This window comes from Rhizopus microsporus (genome assembly GCF_002708625.1).
Source record: "Rhizopus microsporus ATCC 52813 unplaced genomic scaffold scaffold_3, whole genome shotgun sequence".
Taxonomy (NCBI): domain Eukaryota; kingdom Fungi; phylum Mucoromycota; class Mucoromycetes; order Mucorales; family Rhizopodaceae; genus Rhizopus; species Rhizopus microsporus.
In genome coordinates, this window is record NW_019671918.1 from 742,253 (window position 1) to 763,227 (window position 20,975).

At 37.3% G+C, this 20,975-nt stretch overlaps 10 protein-coding genes across 10 annotated transcripts; 6 read left to right on the forward strand and 4 right to left on the reverse strand.

The window, feature by feature from the left end:
- Window positions 1-1,567: 1,567 nt before the first annotated feature.
- Window positions 1,568-2,059, forward strand: RHIMIDRAFT_248553 (uncharacterized protein; the record flags this gene model as incomplete). The annotated part of the gene is made up of 1 exon (XM_023610534.1): window positions 1,568-2,059. One exon carries the CDS (start codon window positions 1,568-1,570, stop codon window positions 2,057-2,059), a length of 492 nt encoding a protein of 163 aa, XP_023469085.1.
- A 13-nt stretch (window positions 2,060-2,072) lies between these two features.
- Window positions 2,073-2,693, reverse strand: RHIMIDRAFT_199073 (cornichon; the record flags this gene model as incomplete). The annotated part of the gene is made up of 5 exons (XM_023606343.1): window positions 2,073-2,123; window positions 2,180-2,279; window positions 2,330-2,442; window positions 2,500-2,568; window positions 2,619-2,693. 5 exons carry the CDS (start codon window positions 2,691-2,693, stop codon window positions 2,073-2,075), a joined length of 408 nt encoding a protein of 135 aa, XP_023469086.1.
- RHIMIDRAFT_272302 (uncharacterized protein) lies at window positions 2,548-4,244 on the reverse strand. The gene has a single exon (XM_023612312.1). It carries the CDS (start codon window positions 4,175-4,177, stop codon window positions 2,744-2,746), a length of 1,434 nt encoding a protein of 477 aa, XP_023469087.1. The 5' UTR covers window positions 4,178-4,244; the 3' UTR covers window positions 2,548-2,743.
- Window positions 4,236-4,902, reverse strand: RHIMIDRAFT_272304 (uncharacterized protein). Its single transcript, XM_023612313.1, has one exon. It carries the CDS (start codon window positions 4,833-4,835, stop codon window positions 4,293-4,295), a length of 543 nt encoding a protein of 180 aa, XP_023469088.1. The 5' UTR covers window positions 4,836-4,902; the 3' UTR covers window positions 4,236-4,292.
- On the reverse strand, window positions 4,887-6,460 carry RHIMIDRAFT_311439 (uncharacterized protein). The gene is made up of 7 exons (XM_023614730.1): window positions 6,297-6,460; window positions 6,092-6,243; window positions 6,002-6,037; window positions 5,846-5,950; window positions 5,601-5,793; window positions 5,493-5,550; window positions 4,887-5,430 (listed from the first exon to the last, which is right to left on the reverse strand). The coding sequence occupies exons 1-7, from the start codon at window positions 6,454-6,456 to the stop codon at window positions 4,971-4,973; spliced, it is 1,164 nt and encodes a 387-aa protein (XP_023469089.1). The 5' UTR covers window positions 6,457-6,460; the 3' UTR covers window positions 4,887-4,970.
- A 134-nt stretch (window positions 6,461-6,594) lies between these two features.
- RHIMIDRAFT_234732 (uncharacterized protein) lies at window positions 6,595-8,144 on the forward strand (the record flags this gene model as incomplete). Its single annotated transcript, XM_023608216.1, has 4 exons — window positions 6,595-7,503; window positions 7,555-7,866; window positions 7,920-8,026; window positions 8,078-8,144. The coding sequence occupies 4 exons, from the start codon at window positions 6,595-6,597 to the stop codon at window positions 8,142-8,144; spliced, it is 1,395 nt and encodes a 464-aa protein (XP_023469090.1).
- Window positions 8,145-9,709: 1,565 nt separating this feature from the next.
- RHIMIDRAFT_198444 (oxidative stress survival, Svf1-like protein) lies at window positions 9,710-10,809 on the forward strand (the record flags this gene model as incomplete). Its single annotated transcript, XM_023606287.1, has 2 exons — window positions 9,710-9,834; window positions 9,903-10,809. Coding segments are annotated over 2 exons (1,032 nt in total), but the record flags the coding sequence as incomplete, so codon positions are not given.
- Window positions 10,810-11,003: 194 nt separating this feature from the next.
- RHIMIDRAFT_234734 (uncharacterized protein) lies at window positions 11,004-14,682 on the forward strand (the record flags this gene model as incomplete). Its single annotated transcript, XM_023608217.1, has 11 exons — window positions 11,004-11,292; window positions 11,363-12,902; window positions 12,958-13,041; window positions 13,086-13,480; window positions 13,539-13,709; window positions 13,760-13,869; window positions 13,917-14,033; window positions 14,082-14,175; window positions 14,224-14,376; window positions 14,433-14,570; window positions 14,627-14,682. 11 exons carry the CDS (start codon window positions 11,004-11,006, stop codon window positions 14,680-14,682), a joined length of 3,147 nt encoding a protein of 1,048 aa, XP_023469092.1.
- Window positions 14,683-17,405: 2,723 nt separating this feature from the next.
- On the forward strand, window positions 17,406-18,831 carry RHIMIDRAFT_199081 (ras GEF; the record flags this gene model as incomplete). Its single annotated transcript, XM_023606344.1, has 4 exons — window positions 17,406-17,532; window positions 17,586-17,751; window positions 17,804-18,293; window positions 18,349-18,831. 4 exons carry the CDS (start codon window positions 17,406-17,408, stop codon window positions 18,829-18,831), a joined length of 1,266 nt encoding a protein of 421 aa, XP_023469093.1.
- Window positions 18,832-18,923: 92 nt separating this feature from the next.
- RHIMIDRAFT_88088 (cytochrome P450) lies at window positions 18,924-20,910 on the forward strand. The gene is made up of 6 exons (XM_023615820.1): window positions 18,924-19,316; window positions 19,382-19,581; window positions 19,635-19,668; window positions 19,723-20,062; window positions 20,116-20,399; window positions 20,456-20,910. Exons 1-6 carry the CDS (start codon window positions 18,969-18,971, stop codon window positions 20,774-20,776), a joined length of 1,527 nt encoding a protein of 508 aa, XP_023469094.1. The 5' UTR covers window positions 18,924-18,968; the 3' UTR covers window positions 20,777-20,910.
- Window positions 20,911-20,975: the final 65 nt, after the last annotated feature.

The window sequence follows — 20,975 nt, forward strand, 5'->3', positions numbered from 1 at the left end:
GGCATAATAATAAATAAGCTTTAGCGTAGTTATACGTTTATTTTACAAAAAGCTTTCATCATCCTCTTTTTCTTCCAGAAACACCACATCGTAGCCATCATATTTTGTTGGCTTTTTAATACCATCATTCATCATTTTGGGAGAGTGGAGCGCGGCTGTTATCACAACAAAGCATCCTCTCAACTTCATAAGTGTCATGCTCTTCCTTAATACGCTTAACAACGCCGCATATTCTTTGAAGCTGCTTTTATATGTATGCAAATTATCTGTTTGCTTTATAGTTGATGCGCATAAGACTTTCCTTCAAACACCAAACAAAATTGCCCAAGGCAAGAAAGAAACAATATTATGATAAAGCTCCTTTTTATATTAAAACAGGAGTATTACATGTCCAATGGGAGTTGAGCATAACGCGCTATTGTCATATAACATGTTTTGTGGCTAATCTTTTAGAGTAATCTCATACTATCAAGTATTTATAGAGTAAATATGACATCTGTGTGCTATTTTTGTCAAGAAAAAAATTCATAGGGTAAAAGTATCTAGCACTTCCGTCTTTCAGCTCATAACCTATTATCCACTTTACTTCTTGTGAGACATGCTTTATTTTTTTTTTTTTTTTTTTTTTTCCCTGTCTTTTTGTTCGATTTGGACTTATGCTTTTGCAGGTATTGATTTTCCAACTCCGGACGACTCGAATTTTTATTGTTGCACGATGACTTTCCGAAAATACAGCAAGCATAATTTCGTTTTTTCTATTTGTTTACTCTTTTTTTTTCTTTTTTTTAATTTATTTATTTGTATACATGGACACAACAGCGACAGCGGCAGAAACAACAACAACAACAACAGCAACAGCAGCAGCAACACCAATAGCAACAACGGAAGGAAGCACTGAAAATACCAATGGCGCCCGCACAGTGAGGTCAAATTGGCTCATCTATTCGTGGAATCGAATATCAAGGGCTCATAAAGCAATATTAATCATGTCATTAATACTAGTGATTTTTCAAGTAATGATATCATCCAAAAAAAAAAGGAAGTGCAAGAAAGTAATACCTTTTGTAGGTTGCAGTAACAGTGACAGTGCTGGCCATTGGAAGTAGTCAAGTGATAAGAACACCACGTTGTGAACAACCATTGCAGTTGTACTTGATCATCTATGTCATTAGAGTCGGTTTATCTTGTCCACTTGTCGTTTATCAGCATCTATCAAGACCATCTCGACAGCAACCAAATCCTGAACAGTCAAGAAGTCTAATGAGCGGATGGGCATATCGATTGAAATCCTTACTAGATTTATTTGCTATACTATGGTTTATCGTTGGAAATTACCTCATCTTCTCACCTTCTGGTTGCTCCGAAGATGCCTCCTTGTTTTACTACACCATTCTCGCATGGATTATCCTGGGTTACGCCTTACTCTTAATTCCAGTATTTGTCTGCATCTCGGTTATATTCTGTTTACCGGTTGTTCTAGGTAATTTAGCATATTTTATATAAATGGAAAATATTTAACATGTATAAAGTGGCCATGCGTGCATTCAATATTAATATATCAACCGTAATGGAAGGTGGCTCAAAAGAAGAACTTGACAAAATTCCTATATTCAGATATAAGGCACACACCGTCGAACAATCACCAGAACAAGAGCAACAGGGATGTACAGTGCCTACCCCAGTAGAAGGTGAAACTACAAAAAGATCTAAATCTAATTTCATAAGGAGATGGATGAAGCGTCGTCATGGTGTGACAGAACAAGAACAATCCTCTCATATCGAGGCTTTAACAATTCCTAGATCGGAGGATGCGATCTGCTCCATTTGTTTATCCGAATATGAAAATGATGATTTACTATGTAGACTATGGCAAGTATATTATAGATATGTATACATATATATGTATATAATAACAATGATCTCCTCTAGGTGTGGTCATATCTACCATAGAGATTGTGTCAAGGAATGGTTAAGTTTGAACGCTACATGTCCATTGTGTAAACGAGATTTTCGCGGAAAAGATTTTAACCATGAAAATCGAGATGAAGAAGAATACTAGTGATAATAATCTTTTATTCGGCAACAAGGGCTACAACCATACGATAAACATAGTAAAAGAAACACTATATAGTCATTAATTATTATATATTATTATTATTTATGTAAATAGCTTATTTACCACCGCATAAAATCCAAGCTTAATAAAGCTTTCTTTCTTATGTTTTGACAAGGTTCTAAATATTTCTGTGGCATCATACATATGAACATGATCCCTAACCCTATATAATGTTGGTCTTCATTCAAATATACAGACGCGCGCGTAACTTACTTTTTAAAGTTGTGTAAAGTAACAGGTAAATTGATGAGCACTGGGAACCAGTGACCTGTTATCAAGAATAAGAAACATAAAAAGCCTTGAAGGCCAATCTCTGGTAAAACAAACTATATGATGGCCTTCTTTTAGTAATGCTCTTGTATTTTGTGTATTTCTCACTTTACCTGATTGAGTTTGTTACAACAGTCAATGGGATTGATATAATCACATTCTAAATCTGAAAACATGATGACCTACACATGTCATTAGTATTAGTATTATTAGTATTACATTAAAAGCATACAAAGAATATAGTTAAAAACAGTAGGATGACGCATAGTAAAACTGCAGTAATGAATAAGAATATCGGTCCAAACATATCTTTAAAAAGGAAAAAGAATAAAGAAGGGAAAAAAAAGCAAAATTTTATTATGAAAAAGAATCAAGTGTATAACCTTGTTCTTTCAGTACCCAGGCTTCATTTAACTCGCCAATGTATTTTGAAAATGTTGATCTTGGCGTTGTAAATATACGTCTTGCATGTGCAGCCACCATGGCATCGACAAGTGGGATAAGGAATGATTTTAAAGGTTTTGAGGGACTAAACATACAATGCATTTGGTCTAAAGGATTGAGTAGTTCAGATGGGATATCATTTAATGTAAGCGTACAAGGGAAATAGTCAAACCATTCCAGCAGTCGACTATTTTCACCTCGTAAATCTTTATGATCTGTTGCAATGTACACTATCGCATGTGATCCAACATGATCAATAGGTTCTGTCAGGTTGGGTGACACATGCTCGCATAGGTTGGACCATGGCACGTCCCTCAAATCTGTCGGAGGATCTACACGAATGACATTCTTTGGTCTAGGCGGTGGCTTTGGTAGACTAGTATAAACCCCAAATTCATTCAGAGGTGGTGCAGGAGGTACAGGGATACCCGTCGCAATCGACATATTTCGCTCAAATGCGTGCAAATTGTCAATAGCATATGTTCTAAATGGCACATCTCGTACACGGAAATGAACAGCCATAAACGTTGCCTTGCCTCCCAAATGTTCCACAATACCCTTTACTGTCTCTCCTAAAGGTGTATCCAATCTATAACGAAGCGCTTCTGCAATCCGTTGTTGGAGTTCCACATGTTCTGGTTTCACCATGTTGAGCCGTGTCGATCCAAATATTCCTCCTAGCTGCAGTAATCGTTCGGGTCGGTTCTTCCAGTGCTCTAGAGTGAAGATTTTATAATACTTTCGGTCAGTAAATGAGTTGATGTAATTGGACCCATTTCTTAAAATTTGCTTTGCTTCTTCAATGTCTTCGTATAGTCGCCAATCATACAAGTGTGCGTCTTCATAAATAAAAGTGTCTTTGTCAGTTATGCCTAAATCTTGTTGCAGCTTTTCAAGTGACACAGTATCCTGAAAACGGATACGTACATAGGGTGATAGAGCGGAAAAGTCATGGAGATGTGTCCATGGTATTGCAGCAAATTGTTGGTATTCAGCACACTTGCTTCTTTGGATATAACTTGGAAGGTCGCCCGGTGTCGGAGGTTGACAGATAGTTTCAAAGTCCTTAGGAGTCGTTAACCAACCAAGGTGATCAAGTAATTGCTCCCTTGGCATCCAACCCATGACATTACCAAGGAATGCTGGGGGTATGATAAGAGTACGCTTAAGTATAGCGGCTAGTAATAATGCATTGGCTAATTCAATTCGTTGATTTGATAAACCAGAGTGAGGCAAGTAAGCTAAATACTTTTCTTCTTCATAATAAAAATAGATAAAGCATATCGACACTAGACTACAAAAAGCTACAGCTGATGCAAAAAGAAGTGATGTCTTCCTTTTCCACATAACATGTATTGAGAATTATATTAAAAAAAAATAAATAAAAAAGAGAAAGAAATATAATCCTAAAATGGGAGAAATGATTTCTTTTTATTTAAAGGTTGCACAAATTAAGTTGGCGTTAAATATGCTTCAACACACTGTCCACCAAGGAGACACTTAATCCAGTATTATCGGGTTCAACGAACAATTTTTCTACTTTACCCTCTTTAATGATGGCAGCAAATCGCTTGGAACGATGATTACCAAGGGCTCCACTAGCATCAAAGGATAGATCTAGAGCCTTGGCGAATTCTCCTTTTGAATCAGCTAATAAAGTGACTGCATCTTCTGCTTTTAATGACTTGCCCCATTCGGTCATGACAAACGCGTCATTGACAGAAGTGCAAGCAATGAGATCCACACCTTTGGATTTAAGCTCGTTGGCCTTTTCGATATATCCAGGCAAGTGTGTTTTACTGCATCCAGGTGTAAATGCACCAGGAACACCGATCAAGATGGACTTTTTCTTGTCCTTGAAGAGGTCTTGAGTCATGATAGTTTCACCAGGAGACTTTAATTGAACTTGAACATTAGGAAGTGAATCACCTTCAGAAATGTACAACTGACGACTGTTGGAGAACTGACGACGTTGAATAAAAGAAAAGGCTCGAGAAAGTGACATTTTTTTGATAAAAAAGTAAAGAAAAAAAAGAGAAAAAGAGAAAAAAAGCGTGGGGATTATGTTTTATTACTGCAGCCAATAAAAACAAGAGAAATAACCCACTTTATGTTCAATGATGGTATTTTTTATTGTAGACTATTTTACAAATGATGGCCTTTTCTTAGCAGTAGTGAACAGTGCCGCTTCTTCTTCGTCTGTATCATTAAATAGATCATCAACATTAAATTCGTCAAGAGCCTCTGACTGTGATAAAACGATATCGATTTGCTGAGAAACAAGATGATTTGAAGATGGCATCGGTATTGATGCATTTTCTGTATCAAGTATGGGTACTTCTGGTTCTGCTGCTGCTTCTTTTGGCGAATCAGCTATAGTCTGTGATGGCAATTGACTATTTGTTTTTGTAAAAAGGTCCTCATCGTTTGAATCAGAAATGGAAGGGTCTTCATCCATATCATCTTGGTTGTCTTCCAAACTACCGGACGGTTTAAGCGATGACTTTCGTTCCACTGCTTTTGAGCGACTTGTCGTTCTGACAGTTTTTTTCTCTACTGTCTTTTTAACTCTTTTTCTTCTAGATTGACTTTGTTGTGATCTATATATAACGTAGATAAGCATATAAATATAAATATTAAAGAATAAGCTTGATTTTCTTACTGTTGATATTCTAATTCAGCATTTGACCGCTTGTTATTTTGTAAATGTTTGATTGTAACTATTCATTTTCTTATTAGTTTGATTGTATTATCTTTATTGATTCACTACCATTTTGTTCTTCCTTTACGCCTAATAGTTTCCTAATCTTGAGTTTCTTTGCATTAAGTAGTTGGGTATATTTGCTTAGATTTGTAAAATATGTCTCAGCATTACGTGCTTGAATATTCACTAGGCTTTTCTTGGCTTCTTCATATAGTTCTTCCATGTCAGATAGTCTTGTGTTCAATAAAGCATTTATTTCCTGCAAAAAGAAGAGTTAATATATCATGTATTAATTCCATCATTCATCTTACAAACAAGTCTTGACATTGTCGAACGGAATTTTCCATCCATGAATTCTGCAGGCTTTCTTTTTGATCTGGTGCAACCTTGTAAATCATAAATGAACCAAGGCAACTCTAAAATAACGAAAGTTAGCTTGGACAGGACAATAATGCTCAATTACTTACTGTGAGCTCTTGATCAAATGAGAATAGTAAAGAGAGCTATACGATTGTTGTTATTATTATTGTTATATATGTATTCATTTCTGCTGTTACCTCACAATTATCGTCCTCTTTTCTCGTCACCTTCCACTTTAACTCTTGTCCATACAATGATCGATATCCTTTTAATGCGGAGTTAACCACAAGTGTTCGTTTATCTTGTGGTATATTATTCAAATGAAATTGATTTATTATCTTCCGTGTCACTAGAGAAAATAGTATTAGTGATTGATTTATATATTTCTTTACACTTTTTTACCTTTACACTGCCAGTGTTCATTCTTTGTTGGTAATGTTGTCATGGATATGATGCAGTATTCTGTATCTTCATCAAAGTCATTGAAATCACTAATATCTTTAATCCATTCGTTCTGAAAATAATAGTTTCCCTTCACAGTAGAAATAAAATAATAAAACATACAGAAAAAGGATAACCCAAAAAAAAGGGGGAGGATGAAAGCAAAGATATTTAAAACTCAATTAATAGAGTCACAGCCCTCTTTTTCCTCTCTCTTTTCTTCAAAAACGATAAACAAAACTGTAAGAAAAAAAAAGGTATGAACCAAAATGAAGAAGAAGAGCAACAACAAAAGAAGGATGCAACTATTTTCTCAAGCATTGTTGATGTAATATCGAATGCAACTCAATCAGCTACACTTGAATTTGATAAATTCTGTGAGACCATCGGATGGAAGCCTACTCAAAAACCAGTTTTCAAGCACAATAAACGTGACGAACCACGCTTAAGTACTGTTAAAAGCATTCATGGAAGAATATTAGAGGATCGATATCGTCGTACGTATGCAAAGGATGCGGAAATTCAAACAGACGATTTGCCTGAGGAAGAATTGGATAGATACAGTAGTTACAAAGCGGATATCAGTAGCTTGGCTGTAGATAGGAGGAGGGAACTGTATGAAGATGAGGTTGAGTCTGAAAGGCCAAAGAAGATGATAAAGAGGGATACCTCATCACCTCAGCGAACAAGCTATGTATCGCCTATTCGCAGGTTTAAAGAAAACCGTATACGTGAACCAAGCACGAGCAGCACACATAGCAACAACAGCCTTTCAATATCTGCTCCACCTAACCAACGACAATCATTTATGGAGAGCGATCATGATGCAGTGCGGCGGAATTCAGATATCGTAACGGGTCAAAAGACAGTGAAGAGATTAACGTCAGAGCTGGAAAAGAAGTTTTCCATGACCCATCCGCCTACGTTCAAGCGTCCCAAGATAGAAAGCAGGAGTGAATCATTTACACCACTTGTAAATAGAGATGTCATAATGGATGAAGTCAGAACAACAACAGAGCCATCGCCACCTCCACCTCCACCTCCTTCGTCCGTTCCTGAGCCTTCAGCACCAAAGAATAAGCAATCCATGACGGCTTCAGAGCAATTGAGATTGGAAGAAGAGCGCATGCAACTGCTAGAAAAGAAGGTGAACGACATTAACCATCAGGTAAAACGCTTTTCCATTGAGTATTTATCATATTTATTGAAATCAATTTAGATTAGTAGTTTCGTGTCTCCAGATCTTGATGAATCACCCATTCCCTCTAATGCTGCTTCACCACGACCAATGTCAGTATCACCCAGAACCTACTCTCCTGCAAAGCCGACTTCAAGCCCCATATTTAACAGAAACTTTTCCGAACGTCTACATATATCAAAGCCAACTTACAATAGTAGTGGTAGTAGCAACAGCAACAACAATTCTACTCCTATTAGGAACACAAGATATAGCACGTCAAGCCCCGTGAGAGATGTCTCAAGAATGAGCTACACACCAAGCCCAAACAGAGATGTTCAAAGTCTTTTTAGGGTAAGCACAAAACAATAAACTGTAATGACAATACAAACATACATCTTCTTTAGAATGCATCCTCACCTATACCTAAGCCTACTGAAAGACACATATCCAGTATGCGTGTGCTTATTCAGCAAATACCTTTTATTAGTTTGAGGAAGACTGATATAATCATGTAAATGTTTATCATTATACCACTGATATATATACTAATGTGCATCATTAGTGGACCAGATGGAATGGAAAAACCAAACCCAATATGGCATGAGATCTATGGAAGAAAACGTATATGATGAACCTTGTATTATAGTACATCGTTCCTTTTGGTATAGTTGTCCTTTACCTTCTTTTTCCTCATATGTACACTTTCATAATTGTAAATTCCCTTATTTATGTTATGCAGCCAATATATTTGATAATCCTTCTTTCTGTTGTGCCTTTAGACTATAGTACCATCTGTTCATAAAACTACAATTGAATATGTGAAAAGATACAGTTAGCGTCTCAGTATACGCTTCATCATTTTCACTCTTTTAGAGCATCAGATAAGCGCATATTGTGCTACTAAAATGCTCCAATATCAGTTATGTAATGCTTTCTTTAAGCAAGTGTCATAATAACCTAAAGCTTTGCACTTGTTGACAATCATATGAGCATGAACAAAGTCTTTGGTTGCTATTGAGACGCGTTAGCCAATAGAATAACGCTGTGGTTGTTATCGAAACGTATTAGCCAATAGAAAATCATTAATTGAATGGTCTTTTTTTCTACACTTGTGTGATTAACCACTTTGCCCGTTATCTGTGAACAGAGAAATGCTCTCTAAGTGTGGCTACTCAAATAAATGCTTATGATGTTACTAGGCGGTATCGAACTAAAAGCTATTTTGGGTAGTTTGCTGAGTCAAGACCATCTTCTGAGCTTGCGGGACGACTGGTAGACGAGGTTGAGGTCAATCGATAGCTACCTGTTGGCAGTCTGTCAATCCAGACTTATCTGGGACTGTTCAACTTGTACTTTCTAGGTTTTTCAGATGTATAAGTTCAGCCTTGATACATCACTCCTTTTTATAAGATATATACACCATTGACATTCAGTGTATACCTTTCTTTCTTTGGGATCATATGTACTCTTACCTTCCCGTGGCCAATCCTGTTAATCAAGACTATTATTGTCTTGAGAACTAAAAGGAGTATGCCTTTATTATAAATAAATGTAAATAAAAAAAAAGAAAGTTGGTTAATAAATGACGCGTTTTTATTATTCGTTACTTGTGTGTTTATGTATATGTGCGTGTGTGTGATGATTTGATGATAGCACAAGTTATTCAAGTCATCAGGAATATAAAGTAGTCTTGACAGTATACTCTCCTTAGTATTCTAGAGGATTTTCCATAGCTGTAATTTATAGTTTCTTTTCTTTATAACACAAGTACGAAGCCATTATTCTTTTTCTAAGGCAATGTGTAAATAATCGTCAGATGCAGCTGTATGCACGTCCACCTTTCATCATCCAATATCAGACAAAAAATTCATTCTCAACCAGCACCAATCCATTTCCATTGGCTATCACAAGAATACTTTTCAACACTGCAATAAAGCAACCGTCACACAACGATTCAACAGAACAAATAACAAGACAGCACTGGCTCTTTCTTCTTCTTTTTTCACTCTTTCTTTTACAAACAATCATGTCTTCTTGGTGTAAGAATAAAATAAGAGTGACATGATTCCTCCTTTAACGTATTTGACTAGTCTCTCAGCTTTCAAGTACTGTGTCTAATGTTACCGGAATTGGCGCAACTGTAGAAACAATCAAAACGGTGGCTGAAACAGCAAAAGATGGACAATACTATACCCCACTTGATGAGAATGATCTTCAGTGGACTTTAGCTTCTGGTTCTTCTACTGAAAACCAAGTGTTTTATACTACGACCAGAAATGGTACCTTTGCTTTTGTTCAGCTGATTCATTCCAATATTGGGTAAAGAAAAAAAAAAAATAGCTTAAAGAGGGTAAAGGACATATCACTAATATTACAACTAATAATAGCTTATGGAACCCTACTATTTCATTCACTTGCAAATTCTATAATCCTGAGACTAATACTAATGTCTTTAAGAATATCAACATGACCAAGTTTGAACTCTCTGCTGACAGACGTTCTGTAAAAACTGACTACTTTACCATTCAGTTGGACGCTGCTCAACAAGTATACAAGATCAACATTACCCATCCTGAGCTTGTTGTCTCTTTAGAATTCAAAAAGATCGATAGAGGATTTAAAGTAGGCGAAGGCAAGACTTATTTGGGAGGAGATAAGCAATCCGCTGCTGGCTTTGTCTCACATAAATTTTGGCCAAGAGCTGAATCCAAGGGAACATTTATTGTTAACCAACAAATTTATGAAATCGAAGGTGATGGCATGTTTATCCATGCTATTCAGGGTATGCAACCTCAGCTGATTGCCTCTAATTGGAACTTTATCAATTTCCATTCCAAGGAAGCTTCTATCGGCATGATGCAATTCCAAACTACAAAGCAGTATGGTTCAGTCAACATTAACCAAGGATCTCTTGTGCTCAATGATAAGCTTATATCTGTATCTGTCGACAATGACGCAGAATTGATGGACTTGGCAAAAGATACAGAAACAGAATATGATATTCCCAAGAAAGTCAAACTGACATGGAAAGGAAAGACGATTAAAGAAAAGGAAGACGATGAAGCCAAGGATGTTACTATTATAATGGTGGTTGAAATCAAAAATCTGATTGACAAGATCGATGTCTTGGCTGAAATACCTTATGTCATCAGAAAGCTTGTACAGACATTTGTAGTTAAGCCTTATATCTATCAATGGTTAGACAAGGCAACAGCTGAAATTACAATTGGTCAAGAAAAAGTTACCACAGAAGGACACTGCTTCCAAGAATTAGTATTCGTTTCTGGTTTTTAATTTTTATAATGTAGAATATCACTTTCTCTCTCTTTTTAATAACAAATAATAATAATAAACATATATCTGCTCTCTTGCAAAAAGTATATTCATGCGCGTGTGTGCGTTGCACTTTGTAACCATAGAAATAAAAGCGAAGCTTGCGTACCTTTTTTTTTTATTTTATATTTTATTTTATTTTTTGTAATCTTGAAATGACTCGCTTAAAGCAAGTTGAATCACGACATTCAAAACCGCTGCCAACAATAAAGACAACCTTGGACAGTCTTTCAAAGAAACATGCTGGTAGTTTACTCATTCATTGGTTAGAAGAATTGGATATACCAGTCTATTGGCATCAAATACTATTAGATACAGTCGTGCACAAATTATTCGAGACATTTAAATTACATCAGTTGACAGAACAAACTAACCCGATATATATCCAATTCATCTCATCCAATTCACCAAAGGATTCCAAGTTTCTAAAGAACGTCTATCATGGTGATTTGATTCATTTTGGCAAGTTGCATGAATTGGTCTCTTTTTTGTATTAATACATCATTTTCATTAGACGATCTGTCATTTTATTTTCCTGTGGGAGGCACAATACGCTTTTATGGTGTGAAAGAGAATATGGCTGTTGCTTTTAGAGAGATAACAAGATCATTACTGTATTTGACATACTGTCTGTATTTAGAAACGGAGTTTATGCTAGATAGCCATGTACTATTGATCTACAATGATCCAGTTGAACAGACAACGGAGAGTGATCAATATCACAAACACATCTCAATTTTCAATTGGGTAAAGAATTTCAGAGGGTCTGGCACAGCAGTAGGACAAGAGCTTAAGAGACGCTTTTCATTGGATAAAGGCTCAAAAGACACAACATGTATAAACAATAGCAACCAGTTTGTAAGGCTGAAGGAAGGCGTTGATCATGCTCTCATTTCAACCTCTCCAGGTTGCAAATTCCCATGCCCACGTATCCTTGATCGACTTGTACGAGAACAAGAGGAATTGACAAATAAAATCAAGATGAGCAAAAGAATGCTTCAGAACACGCGTAGACGGTCGTCACTTTTGTCTCTGTGGAGATCTGAACCATCTGAAGTAGCCGTGGTGCCTGACATCGGCCTGGATCATCTTTCATTGGACACAACTTCATTGACCAGCTTCAAGCAGCATCAAAAATTGGTGGTTACCTTTAGCTGCTCTTCTGGTGACGATCATCTCTGCATGGGACCCGTACTTTATCAATTCAATTATTTTAGTACACAGTCAGACCATACACTCGACCACATTCTATCTGAGTGGCACGCAAAGCGAGACACATTGTGCCACGAGTGCAAGCAAATTCCGTTTAGAGACCATAAGTGCTCATTTGCACACGATAATGGCAATGTAACCGTATGCTTTCAAAGTGACCAGCCGCAAAATAAAGATCGATGGACGAGCTGGACTTTTTGTCCATCGTGTAAGAGAGGACAAGAACCCACAGAGTTATCCCACGAAGCCTTGATGCTTTCTTTTGCTAAATTCCTGGAGCTTTTATTTTATGACACTCGATTGATCTGCGCCTGTCAAGCAAAGCCTTACCGTTATTTTCACATGAACGGCCTGACGATCCAATTTGGCTATCAGCCAGGATATTATTATGAACTGAGATTGCCAGGGTTGCAAATGATGTCCGTGGCCCGCGTCACACAATATGATATGGATGAGCCTAGACTCAGAGTGGCGACCTTGAACAGCTGGAAACGTGAACTGGCAACACACGACGTCGGTGTCTTTTTTGAATCTATTCTGACCCATCTTAACTTGCTCAGCCACTATATTCAAGCTGAACATAGACGAAGGCAACGTGATGCAATGCAATTGGCGTCGGATAGCTTGGAGCAGGACATTCAGACTTTGCAAAAGCAAATTGAAAGGGATGAACAGGATATGCTGGGGATACTCAGAGAAACCAAGGTGAACGAATTGAATGATTTTCGTCGATATTTCGGTGTACAGTCCCAGCTTATTCTTGAAAATCTAGCTCAATGGCAAAAGGAAAAGTGTAAGGAAGTGATTGACGATTGTGGATGGGATAAGCCTGACTATATAAGGTTTGTGACCATCTCTCTGTTCTATGACATTGAAAATTAAGAAATCCATAACCAGAGATGCATCGGTACATAGTTTTCCTGGGTCTGCAGTTCTCGTAAGAGAAGATGAGCCAACATCTGTCATTGCATACACATTAAGGTAACATTTGAATACCATTTCATTGTTCTGACTACTTTGTCTAGTTCAAACGAATACGTTCAAGAGCTTATGCAAGAAGGACAGTCATCAAATAAATCCGGTATGGTTACTCCAAACGTAGCATTTCTCTCAACCCCAGGAGCACAATTACCTGTGACAGGCAAAAACAGCCAAGTTCTTGACAGGTACTGCTCTTCTATTGAGCGCAAATATGTGTCACCCACAGCAAGCACAGAGACATCCTCGTTTCGCACGATGATAATTGAAATTTGTAAATCAAACGTGAGTGAAGAGCGATTGGAAGACTTGAAGAATATTCTACCATGGACAAGAAAAGTGACAGAAAAATCATCAACAGATGAACAAACCAAGGAGTTGATGGCGACATCTGCCGTTGGTAACCAAAAAGGTCATAGTGGTAGTCTCCATATTCAGCACAGTAAGTAGTATAATATAAAATAATAAGACAAGTAGCACCAACACAGTTGATAATCCAGAATTTGTGCACAATGACGTTGAATTCACATGTATTGTTTATTATGCGAGCGAATTCGAAATGCTTCGCCGACAGTGTGGTGTACATCAAATAATGATTGAATCACTTTGTCGATGCCAATCATGGGTAGCAAGCGGTGGTAAAAGTAAAAGTCATTTTTACAAGACACAAGGTATAACGCCTGTTCATTCAAGTAAATGAGCTAATCAAGATTGAGGATAGATGATCGATTTGTAGTGAAGGAAATGATGAATGTTTGGAACGTCTCGGAAAAGGATGCTTTTTTGAAATTCGCGCCCAAGTATTTTAATCATATGAAGAAGTCAAGACAGGTAGAAAAGGATTCCCTTTTATGGGTAAAAAGCTTGACATATAATAGAGTGCTTTAGCAAAGATATTTGGATTCTTTACCATTGAGATCAAGAAGAAGGAAAGTTCACTATACCTTGACGTGTTGGTGATGGAGCATTTATTCTATAACCAACATATCACCAAAGTGAGTATCACATTTGAGCGAATGAGCATTAATTTATATTTTATGTAGAAGTTTGATTTCAAAGGTATAGTAGAACGACATGTGGGAGAATACCAGAAAGAGCAAAAAGATATAACTTTGTGGGACGGAGATTGGTTAAACGGTACTTGATTGGCAGCATATTAATAATGGACACTAACAAGCAATGTAGAGTATAAAACAAAGCTACTTGTGCAAAATAAATCTCTGTTTGATGATACCATAGCAAATGATGCTGAATTCTTATCTCAGTGTAACATCATGGACTATTCACTTCTGGTTGGGGTAAATGAAGAAAGGCGTGAGATCATGACTGGTATAGTTGGTAAGATGACTCTATCTAAGTTTAATTTATACTAATTATTGTTAAAGACTTTATAGGTGCTTATACTTGGTATAAAAAGATTGAATCCAAAGGCAAATCAACCATCAAAAAGGTGGTAACTATAGTTCCACCAGAAGAATACAAGACAAGATTTTGTAAAGAGATCCTAAACAACTATTTTGTACCTGTACAAGGTAACAAAAAACTATTTATAAGTAAAACAGGGGCCACTCTTTAACCATTTATTTAGGAAAGTTCGATATGCCGGTTAAAACTTTATTATCAAATAAATTGGCGCCATGCTAGCCTTATTTATTAATTACAGCTTTTTGATATGAATAATGATTAATTTTATATCCATGACAACCAAACGTTTACTACATTAACAATTCGGAACTTGTTAGGGAACCCTGACTTGACGCCATTTTTTTTTTACCAGTTTTTTTTAAACCATGTAATTGCCACGCGTATCATTGTAACACAAATGCTTAATTTGTCGGATTATTGTCTTGTCCAACATCTTTCTTTTTTATTCTTTTTTTCCATTCAATAAATTATGGCTGCAGAAGCCGAGTTTCCTAGGATTATCTGCAGAGTGAAAGCGCTCTATGCTTTTAACTCAAAAGAAAAGTCTTCTCTATCCTTTGAAAAAGATGAATATATTGACGTTCTATCTCAACTTGACACAGGTTGGTGGGACGGTTTATGTAAAGGAAGCAGAGGCTGGTTTCCTAGTAATTTTGTAAAAATCGTTGACCCTGAAGAAGGTCAAGAAGAGGAACAGATACAGCCACGACAACAAGAAAGCGATGGAGAAGAAGAAAGAGCAATAGAAATCTTGCAAAACATGAACAAGCAGAATAATAGAATCAGTCTGTTTGTTACCTCAAACACAAGACCACATTCACTGGCCCTTGAACAACCACCTGTCAATATTGCCCAGCCTACGAATACAAACAAAGCTCTGAACAAGGAGTTACCCGAAGGCTGGACTCTTCAAATTGCAGATGACGGTGTAACTGAATTCTATTATAATCAACATACAGGTGGCCTTCGTTGGAATCATCCAAGTCTACTTGATTCAGATGAAGAAGAAGAGGAATTAAGTAGCACTGAAGGCAAGAGTGAAGAGCAACATACATATAATGACTATTATGACTTTGGCAAAAAAGAGCAACAACAGCAACAACAGCAGCAACTACGACAAAGGCAGCAGTTACAACAGTTACAGATACAGCAGCAACAACAACAGCAGCAGCAACAGCAACAGCAACAGCAACCACAACAACAACAACAACAGTATAAATTGCCCACGAATCATACCAATGTAAAGCTTAACCATATTCGTTCACTGCTATATGTACTAAAACTTTCTTATTATAGTTGTTGTCTTACTGGACTAAACGAACAACACCCCAAGGAAAAGTATATTATGCAAACTCTATCACACAAGAAACAACGTGGGATTATGGCGATATTGATCAAGCAACAGGACGTTTGGTAAATGTAGTTTTATTTTATTGTATTCAGTCATTAACACTCTCGTTTTACTTGTACAGAAGCAAAGCAAAAGAAGTATAGAACAACAATCAAAAAGAGTAGATCCTTCTCTTACCATGATTGGGGAGGATCTAGAAAAGGAAGAAGAGGAAGGAGATGCTGAAGGGAAGCCAATCAGCTGGAAGAGTATAGCAATAGACATCGCACAGTCAGTACAATCGCTCCATAAGGCCATCGTAGCAGGTGACAACCCTGTGACATTTAAGCAAAAGATCACATCTGTTGTTGATGCCGTCAGGCTTATGCTTTATTCCTCGCGATCCATGGACAAGGATGCGCCTCATCTACAAGATGCAGAAGTGAAGGAACCCCATCGCAATGTATTAGCCAGTTTGGCCAAACTTATTCTATCAGCCAAGGCGCTCAATGAGTCCAATATGAACCATAATAATGGCAAAGTACAAAGAGATGCAGCGGATGTGTTGAATGCTGTGCGAAAATTTGTCCTCGTGTGTCAAAACAAGAATGTCCCGATTCGTCCCGTGAATCCACGCCTACTCTTTAACACTGCTGATAATAACATCAGTAACAATGGTACACAACAAGAATACTTGGAAGACACAGAGGAGGAAGGGAAAAGAAAGAGTAATAATTCGCCAGCGATAACAAAGGCCAAGTATCCTCTGAATCAAGACTTGATTGTCAGTTTACAGACTCACGCCAAGCAAATTGTTGGTTCAACAGATGCTTTGTGTAAAGCATCTTCTTATATTTATCAAGTGAACCAATATCAAATAAAAAAAGAAAACGAGCAAGTAGATATGGAAAAAAAGGAAGAGTCAGATGAGGAAGAAATAACCGATGAGAAACGATATATCTTGGAAGAAAGAGCAAAATCCAACGTCATTTTACTATTCCAGAATCTATCTTCTCAAATCGGCAATTATCTAGCCATCTTGAACGACATCGATATCAGTCATATCGACCCCTCACAGCTTCAGTCTCTTCCTAGTTTCCGAAATAATAAGCAAAGACTTTATAACTCGGTTGGCCTATTGTTTAGCGCCGTTCAAACATTGACTAATTCACAACTGGATTTGATGACAAGCATCAACCGTATAGAAGAAACCGTCGGTATGGTTGAGAATGCCATAGAAGAAATCTTTTCAAATGTGGTACAAATGGTGGGTGAGCGAAAGATATGGATGATGAGAAACGGGGAACACGCTGGAGCCATTGTGCCTGCGGAACCCAATTCACCCGTCAGCAGTTACTTTGATATCGATAGGAAGCAGAGACCCTCCAGGGGCAGCTTAACCACAGATGACGAAAGCTCTGAGGCAACTACACCCATCATCACACGCTTTTATAACAGACAAAACTCTCAAGGAACTGTCAGCTCACATCGACCATCCATCAGTCAATCGACCAGTAGTCTTACTCGACCTTCACCAGGATCTCAATCGATGGCAAACAGCAAAGCGCTCAAGCGACAATTCAGCTTTGGCCATGGCAATACACATGATGAAATGTCACAGCTTTGGTTTCTCCAGTACGATTATGCAGAAGGTGATATTGTGTTTAGCGCAGACAAGAGTGTGAAAGGTGGAACTATTCGCGCGCTTGTGGAACGTCTTACACTTCATGATGAAATCGGTAAGCTCAACAGAGTACTTTATGCTTGAATGATAACTAATGGGTTATGGAAGACATGAGTTTTATTGCCAATTTCTTGCTGACATATAGATCATTTTGCACAACAGAAGAGTTTGTTGAGTTGTTACAGGAGCGATACAACTTGGCTCCTCCTGAAGAACTGACGCCTGATGAATTAGAAATCTGGACAGATAAAAAACAGAAGCTAGTGCGACTTCGGTAATATAAACATGCTATTACTTGTTTCTATGGCAACTAAATATCTTTATAGAGTGTTTAACGTCATGAAAAACTGGCTAGAGAATTATTATAACGAAGAGGATGAATTCATTCTCAATAAGCTGCACGTCTTTGCAAACACTGTCATTTGTGATTCATCCTCATTCTCTGCTGAACAATTAAATCGGTTGATCCGCAAGAGAAGAGAACAAGATGGCGTATTAAAGAAGCTGATACCCAATAACACCAATGGCCCTATGCCCATCGTGCCAAAAAATTTGAACCATATTCGTTTATTAGACACGGACCCACTGGAACTTGCCAGACAGCTGACCATCATGGACTTCAAGTTGTATAGTTCTATTCGACCTATTGAGTGTCTAGGCAAGGCTTGGTCGAGAGACGATGATACTGCTGCTAATGTAAAGCAGTCTATTGATTACTGTAACAAATTGACTGCATGGGTTACTGGAAGCATTTTAAATTACAAAGAAGCCAAAAAACGTGTTGTTGTTATAAAATACTGGGCACAGGTTGCTAACGTAAGTATCGGTTACTCCTATCTTTAAGATGCAAAGTAACACCCTTTTATATTAGCGCTGCATGGAACTGCAAAACTATAATACTTGTATGGCTATCCTTTCTGCATTTGATAATAGCGCAATTGGTCGCTTAAAAAAGACCTGGGAACAGGTCAGCAGTCGTACAACACAATCCTTAAATGCAATTCGTAAGGTGATGGGTTCCAATCGTAACTTCCAAGAATATAGAGAAATGATACACTCAGTCAATCCACCCTGCATTCCATTCTTGGGTATCTACTTACAAGACTTGACCTTTATTGAAGATGGCAATCCAGATTATCTAAAGAAGTCGAGCAATCTTATTAATTTTGCTAAACAACAAAAATCAGCAGAAGTCATTCGTGAGATTAAGCAATTTCAATCACCACCATACATCTTTCAATATGTACCCGAGATTCAAGATTTCATTAAACATCATTTAGATCATAGTAAAGACGTTGACTTTTTATATGAACGCAGCTTAGAATTGGAACCAAGAACTCAATCAGTTGAATAATAATAACTCTTGCATAACCATCGGACATTGACCATATTTGGTAGACGAAGACCACACTACATAAATAATAATTATTACAAGCATTATATATAAAAGAACATTCTTTTTCTCCCTTTAGTTTTCTTTTTTTTTTTATCATGTCTGTCTTGATAAAAGGCTTGTTTAAGCGTCAGCTCTATGCCCTCACTCTATCTGCTTTCATTGGCTCTGTCCTTGTACGAAAGTTAGTGCAAGCCATCATTGTTCCTAAGCACCTGCGTCATATACCCAAAGTAAACACTCTACAATGGTTTTGGAGTGTTGTAATTGGAGAAAGCCATGATGTGCGCACTAGAAGACTTATGCTTCCACTTATGAATAAACATGGTCTTTGTCTAAAATATGTTATGGGTACTTGGGCGCTTACTGTAGCTGATCCTGTGTATCTTCAAATGCTTTTAAAAGACATTGAGATGTTTCCCAAGTTACAAGTTACTATGGATCCTGTAAGTACACTGACAGATGAAAAAGAGAATGCATTTATACTAACGATACTATATTTCATTGTTAGGATTTGATATTAACTAATAATGAGCCAAACATGGGCAATGCTAGCGTCGCAGTTTGGAAGAGACAAAGAAGTGTGGCCAACCCCGCATTCCATCGAGCCATGCCTGTCGAAACATTTGCACAGGTTGTACTAAGGATGTTTGAATCTATAGATAAGCATCACCCAGATGGTGTAATTGACGCTGTTAGTTATATGAAGAGGTATATCTGACACGCTCAGTTGTTACTATAAATATAAACTTCTTTTTTCTTAGATATACGCTCGATTGTCTTGGATTGGGTATTTTTGTAAATAAACAAAAAGATACATTAACATGAGTAAACTGACACACTGTTTGCTAGGATTTCGATATGCAAACAGTTTCTGATCCAAACTCTTGCTACGCAATTCAGTATAAAGAAGCATTTAGTATCGTTAGAGATCCATTTGTTTATCTTTTTCCTGCATACACTTACTTGCCTTCAAGGTTGATCCCTTATCGTAATCGTGCACGCAAAGCCAACGAGAATCTTCGTCAGCTCCTTCAGGATATCATTAAAAAAAAGAAGGAGTCTCCGTCTACAAAAAGCAACCCTGATTTATTGTCACTGATGATCATGGCTACAAACCACGATAAGACAGGTAAAGAGTACTTGACCGATGGTGAATTGGTTTCCAATATTGCTGTCTTTTTTGTTGCAGGCAAGGAACATACATTGTTCAGAATGGTTCACACTAACATTCTTTTCAATTAGGTCATGAAACAACGGCTAGTGCAACCTCGTCATTCTTGTATTATCTGGCAACGCATCCTAATATTCAAGAAAAGGCAAGAAAGGAAGTGTTATCTGTACTAGGTGATGATCCTGAAGATATTATACCAACAGACAAAGAATTAAAGCAGATGGACTATTTGAATAACTGTATAAAAGAGACCATGAGAATCAATCCCCCTACATCAGGCAATTTACCAAGAGTTGCAAGCAGAGACACACACATTGGCAACATATTTATTCCCAAAGGCACCATGATTAATTTAGTAAGTCAACAGCATACGCATATATAAAATAATGCGCTAATATACATTGGATGTAGGAACTATATAGTGCACATCACTTGGATAAATATTGGGATCTACCAGAAGTATTCAACCCAGATAGATTTAACACAGGTAGCCCAGGCTATAGAGAGAAAGCGACATGGATGCCCTTTGGTTATGGTCCTCGTACCTGTATTGGCCTCAACTTTAGCATGTACGAACAAAGAGTACTCATGGCTATGTTTTTGAAGAAATATACTTGGAAATTGGTACCAAATAGCGAACATGAGCATGGTCTAAAAAATGCAGTCGGAGGCGGTATTGGGCTTTTAGGCCCTGAATCACTTAGAATCATACTAACAAAGCGCTATCCATAATTACTCTGTAATATAAATATATATTTTTTTGACTACATTTCAACTAAACAACTTTATGCACTAAAATGTAACAAGTGATACTGAAAATCGCTTATTCTCATTACTGCGTGTATTTTTTTACTACATTTTTTTTCCCTCCTTGCAGGTGAGACAAGATTAGGTTAAGCCTGTAATAAAAGATTTGTTATTTTAGAAAAAG

Bases quoted from the DNA above. Each gene is read 5' to 3' on its own strand.
- RHIMIDRAFT_272302 (XM_023612312.1), bottom strand. From the start codon at position 4,177: ATGTGGAAAAGGAAGACATCACTTCTTTTTGCATCAGCTGTAGCTTTT.
- RHIMIDRAFT_272304 (XM_023612313.1), bottom strand. From the start codon at position 4,835: ATGTCACTTTCTCGAGCCTTTTCTTTTATTCAACGTCGTCAGTTCTCC.
- RHIMIDRAFT_311439 (XM_023614730.1), bottom strand. From the start codon at position 6,456: ATGTTTTATTATTTTATTTCTACTGTGAAGGGAAACTATTATTTTCAG. The intron at 6,244-6,296 runs GTAAAAAAGTGT...TATTTTCTCTAG, and splicing joins TGAACACTGGCAGTGTAAAG to TGACACGGAAGATAATAAAT. The intron at 5,551-5,600 runs GTAGTGAATCAA...GAAAATGAATAG, and splicing joins CGTAAAGGAAGAACAAAATG to TTACAATCAAACATTTACAA.
- RHIMIDRAFT_88088 (XM_023615820.1), top strand. From the start codon at position 18,969: ATGTCTGTCTTGATAAAAGGCTTGTTTAAGCGTCAGCTCTATGCCCTC. The intron at 19,317-19,381 runs GTAAGTACACTG...TTTCATTGTTAG, and splicing joins TACAAGTTACTATGGATCCT to GATTTGATATTAACTAATAA. The intron at 19,582-19,634 runs GTATATCTGACA...CTTTTTTCTTAG, and splicing joins GCTGTTAGTTATATGAAGAG to ATATACGCTCGATTGTCTTG.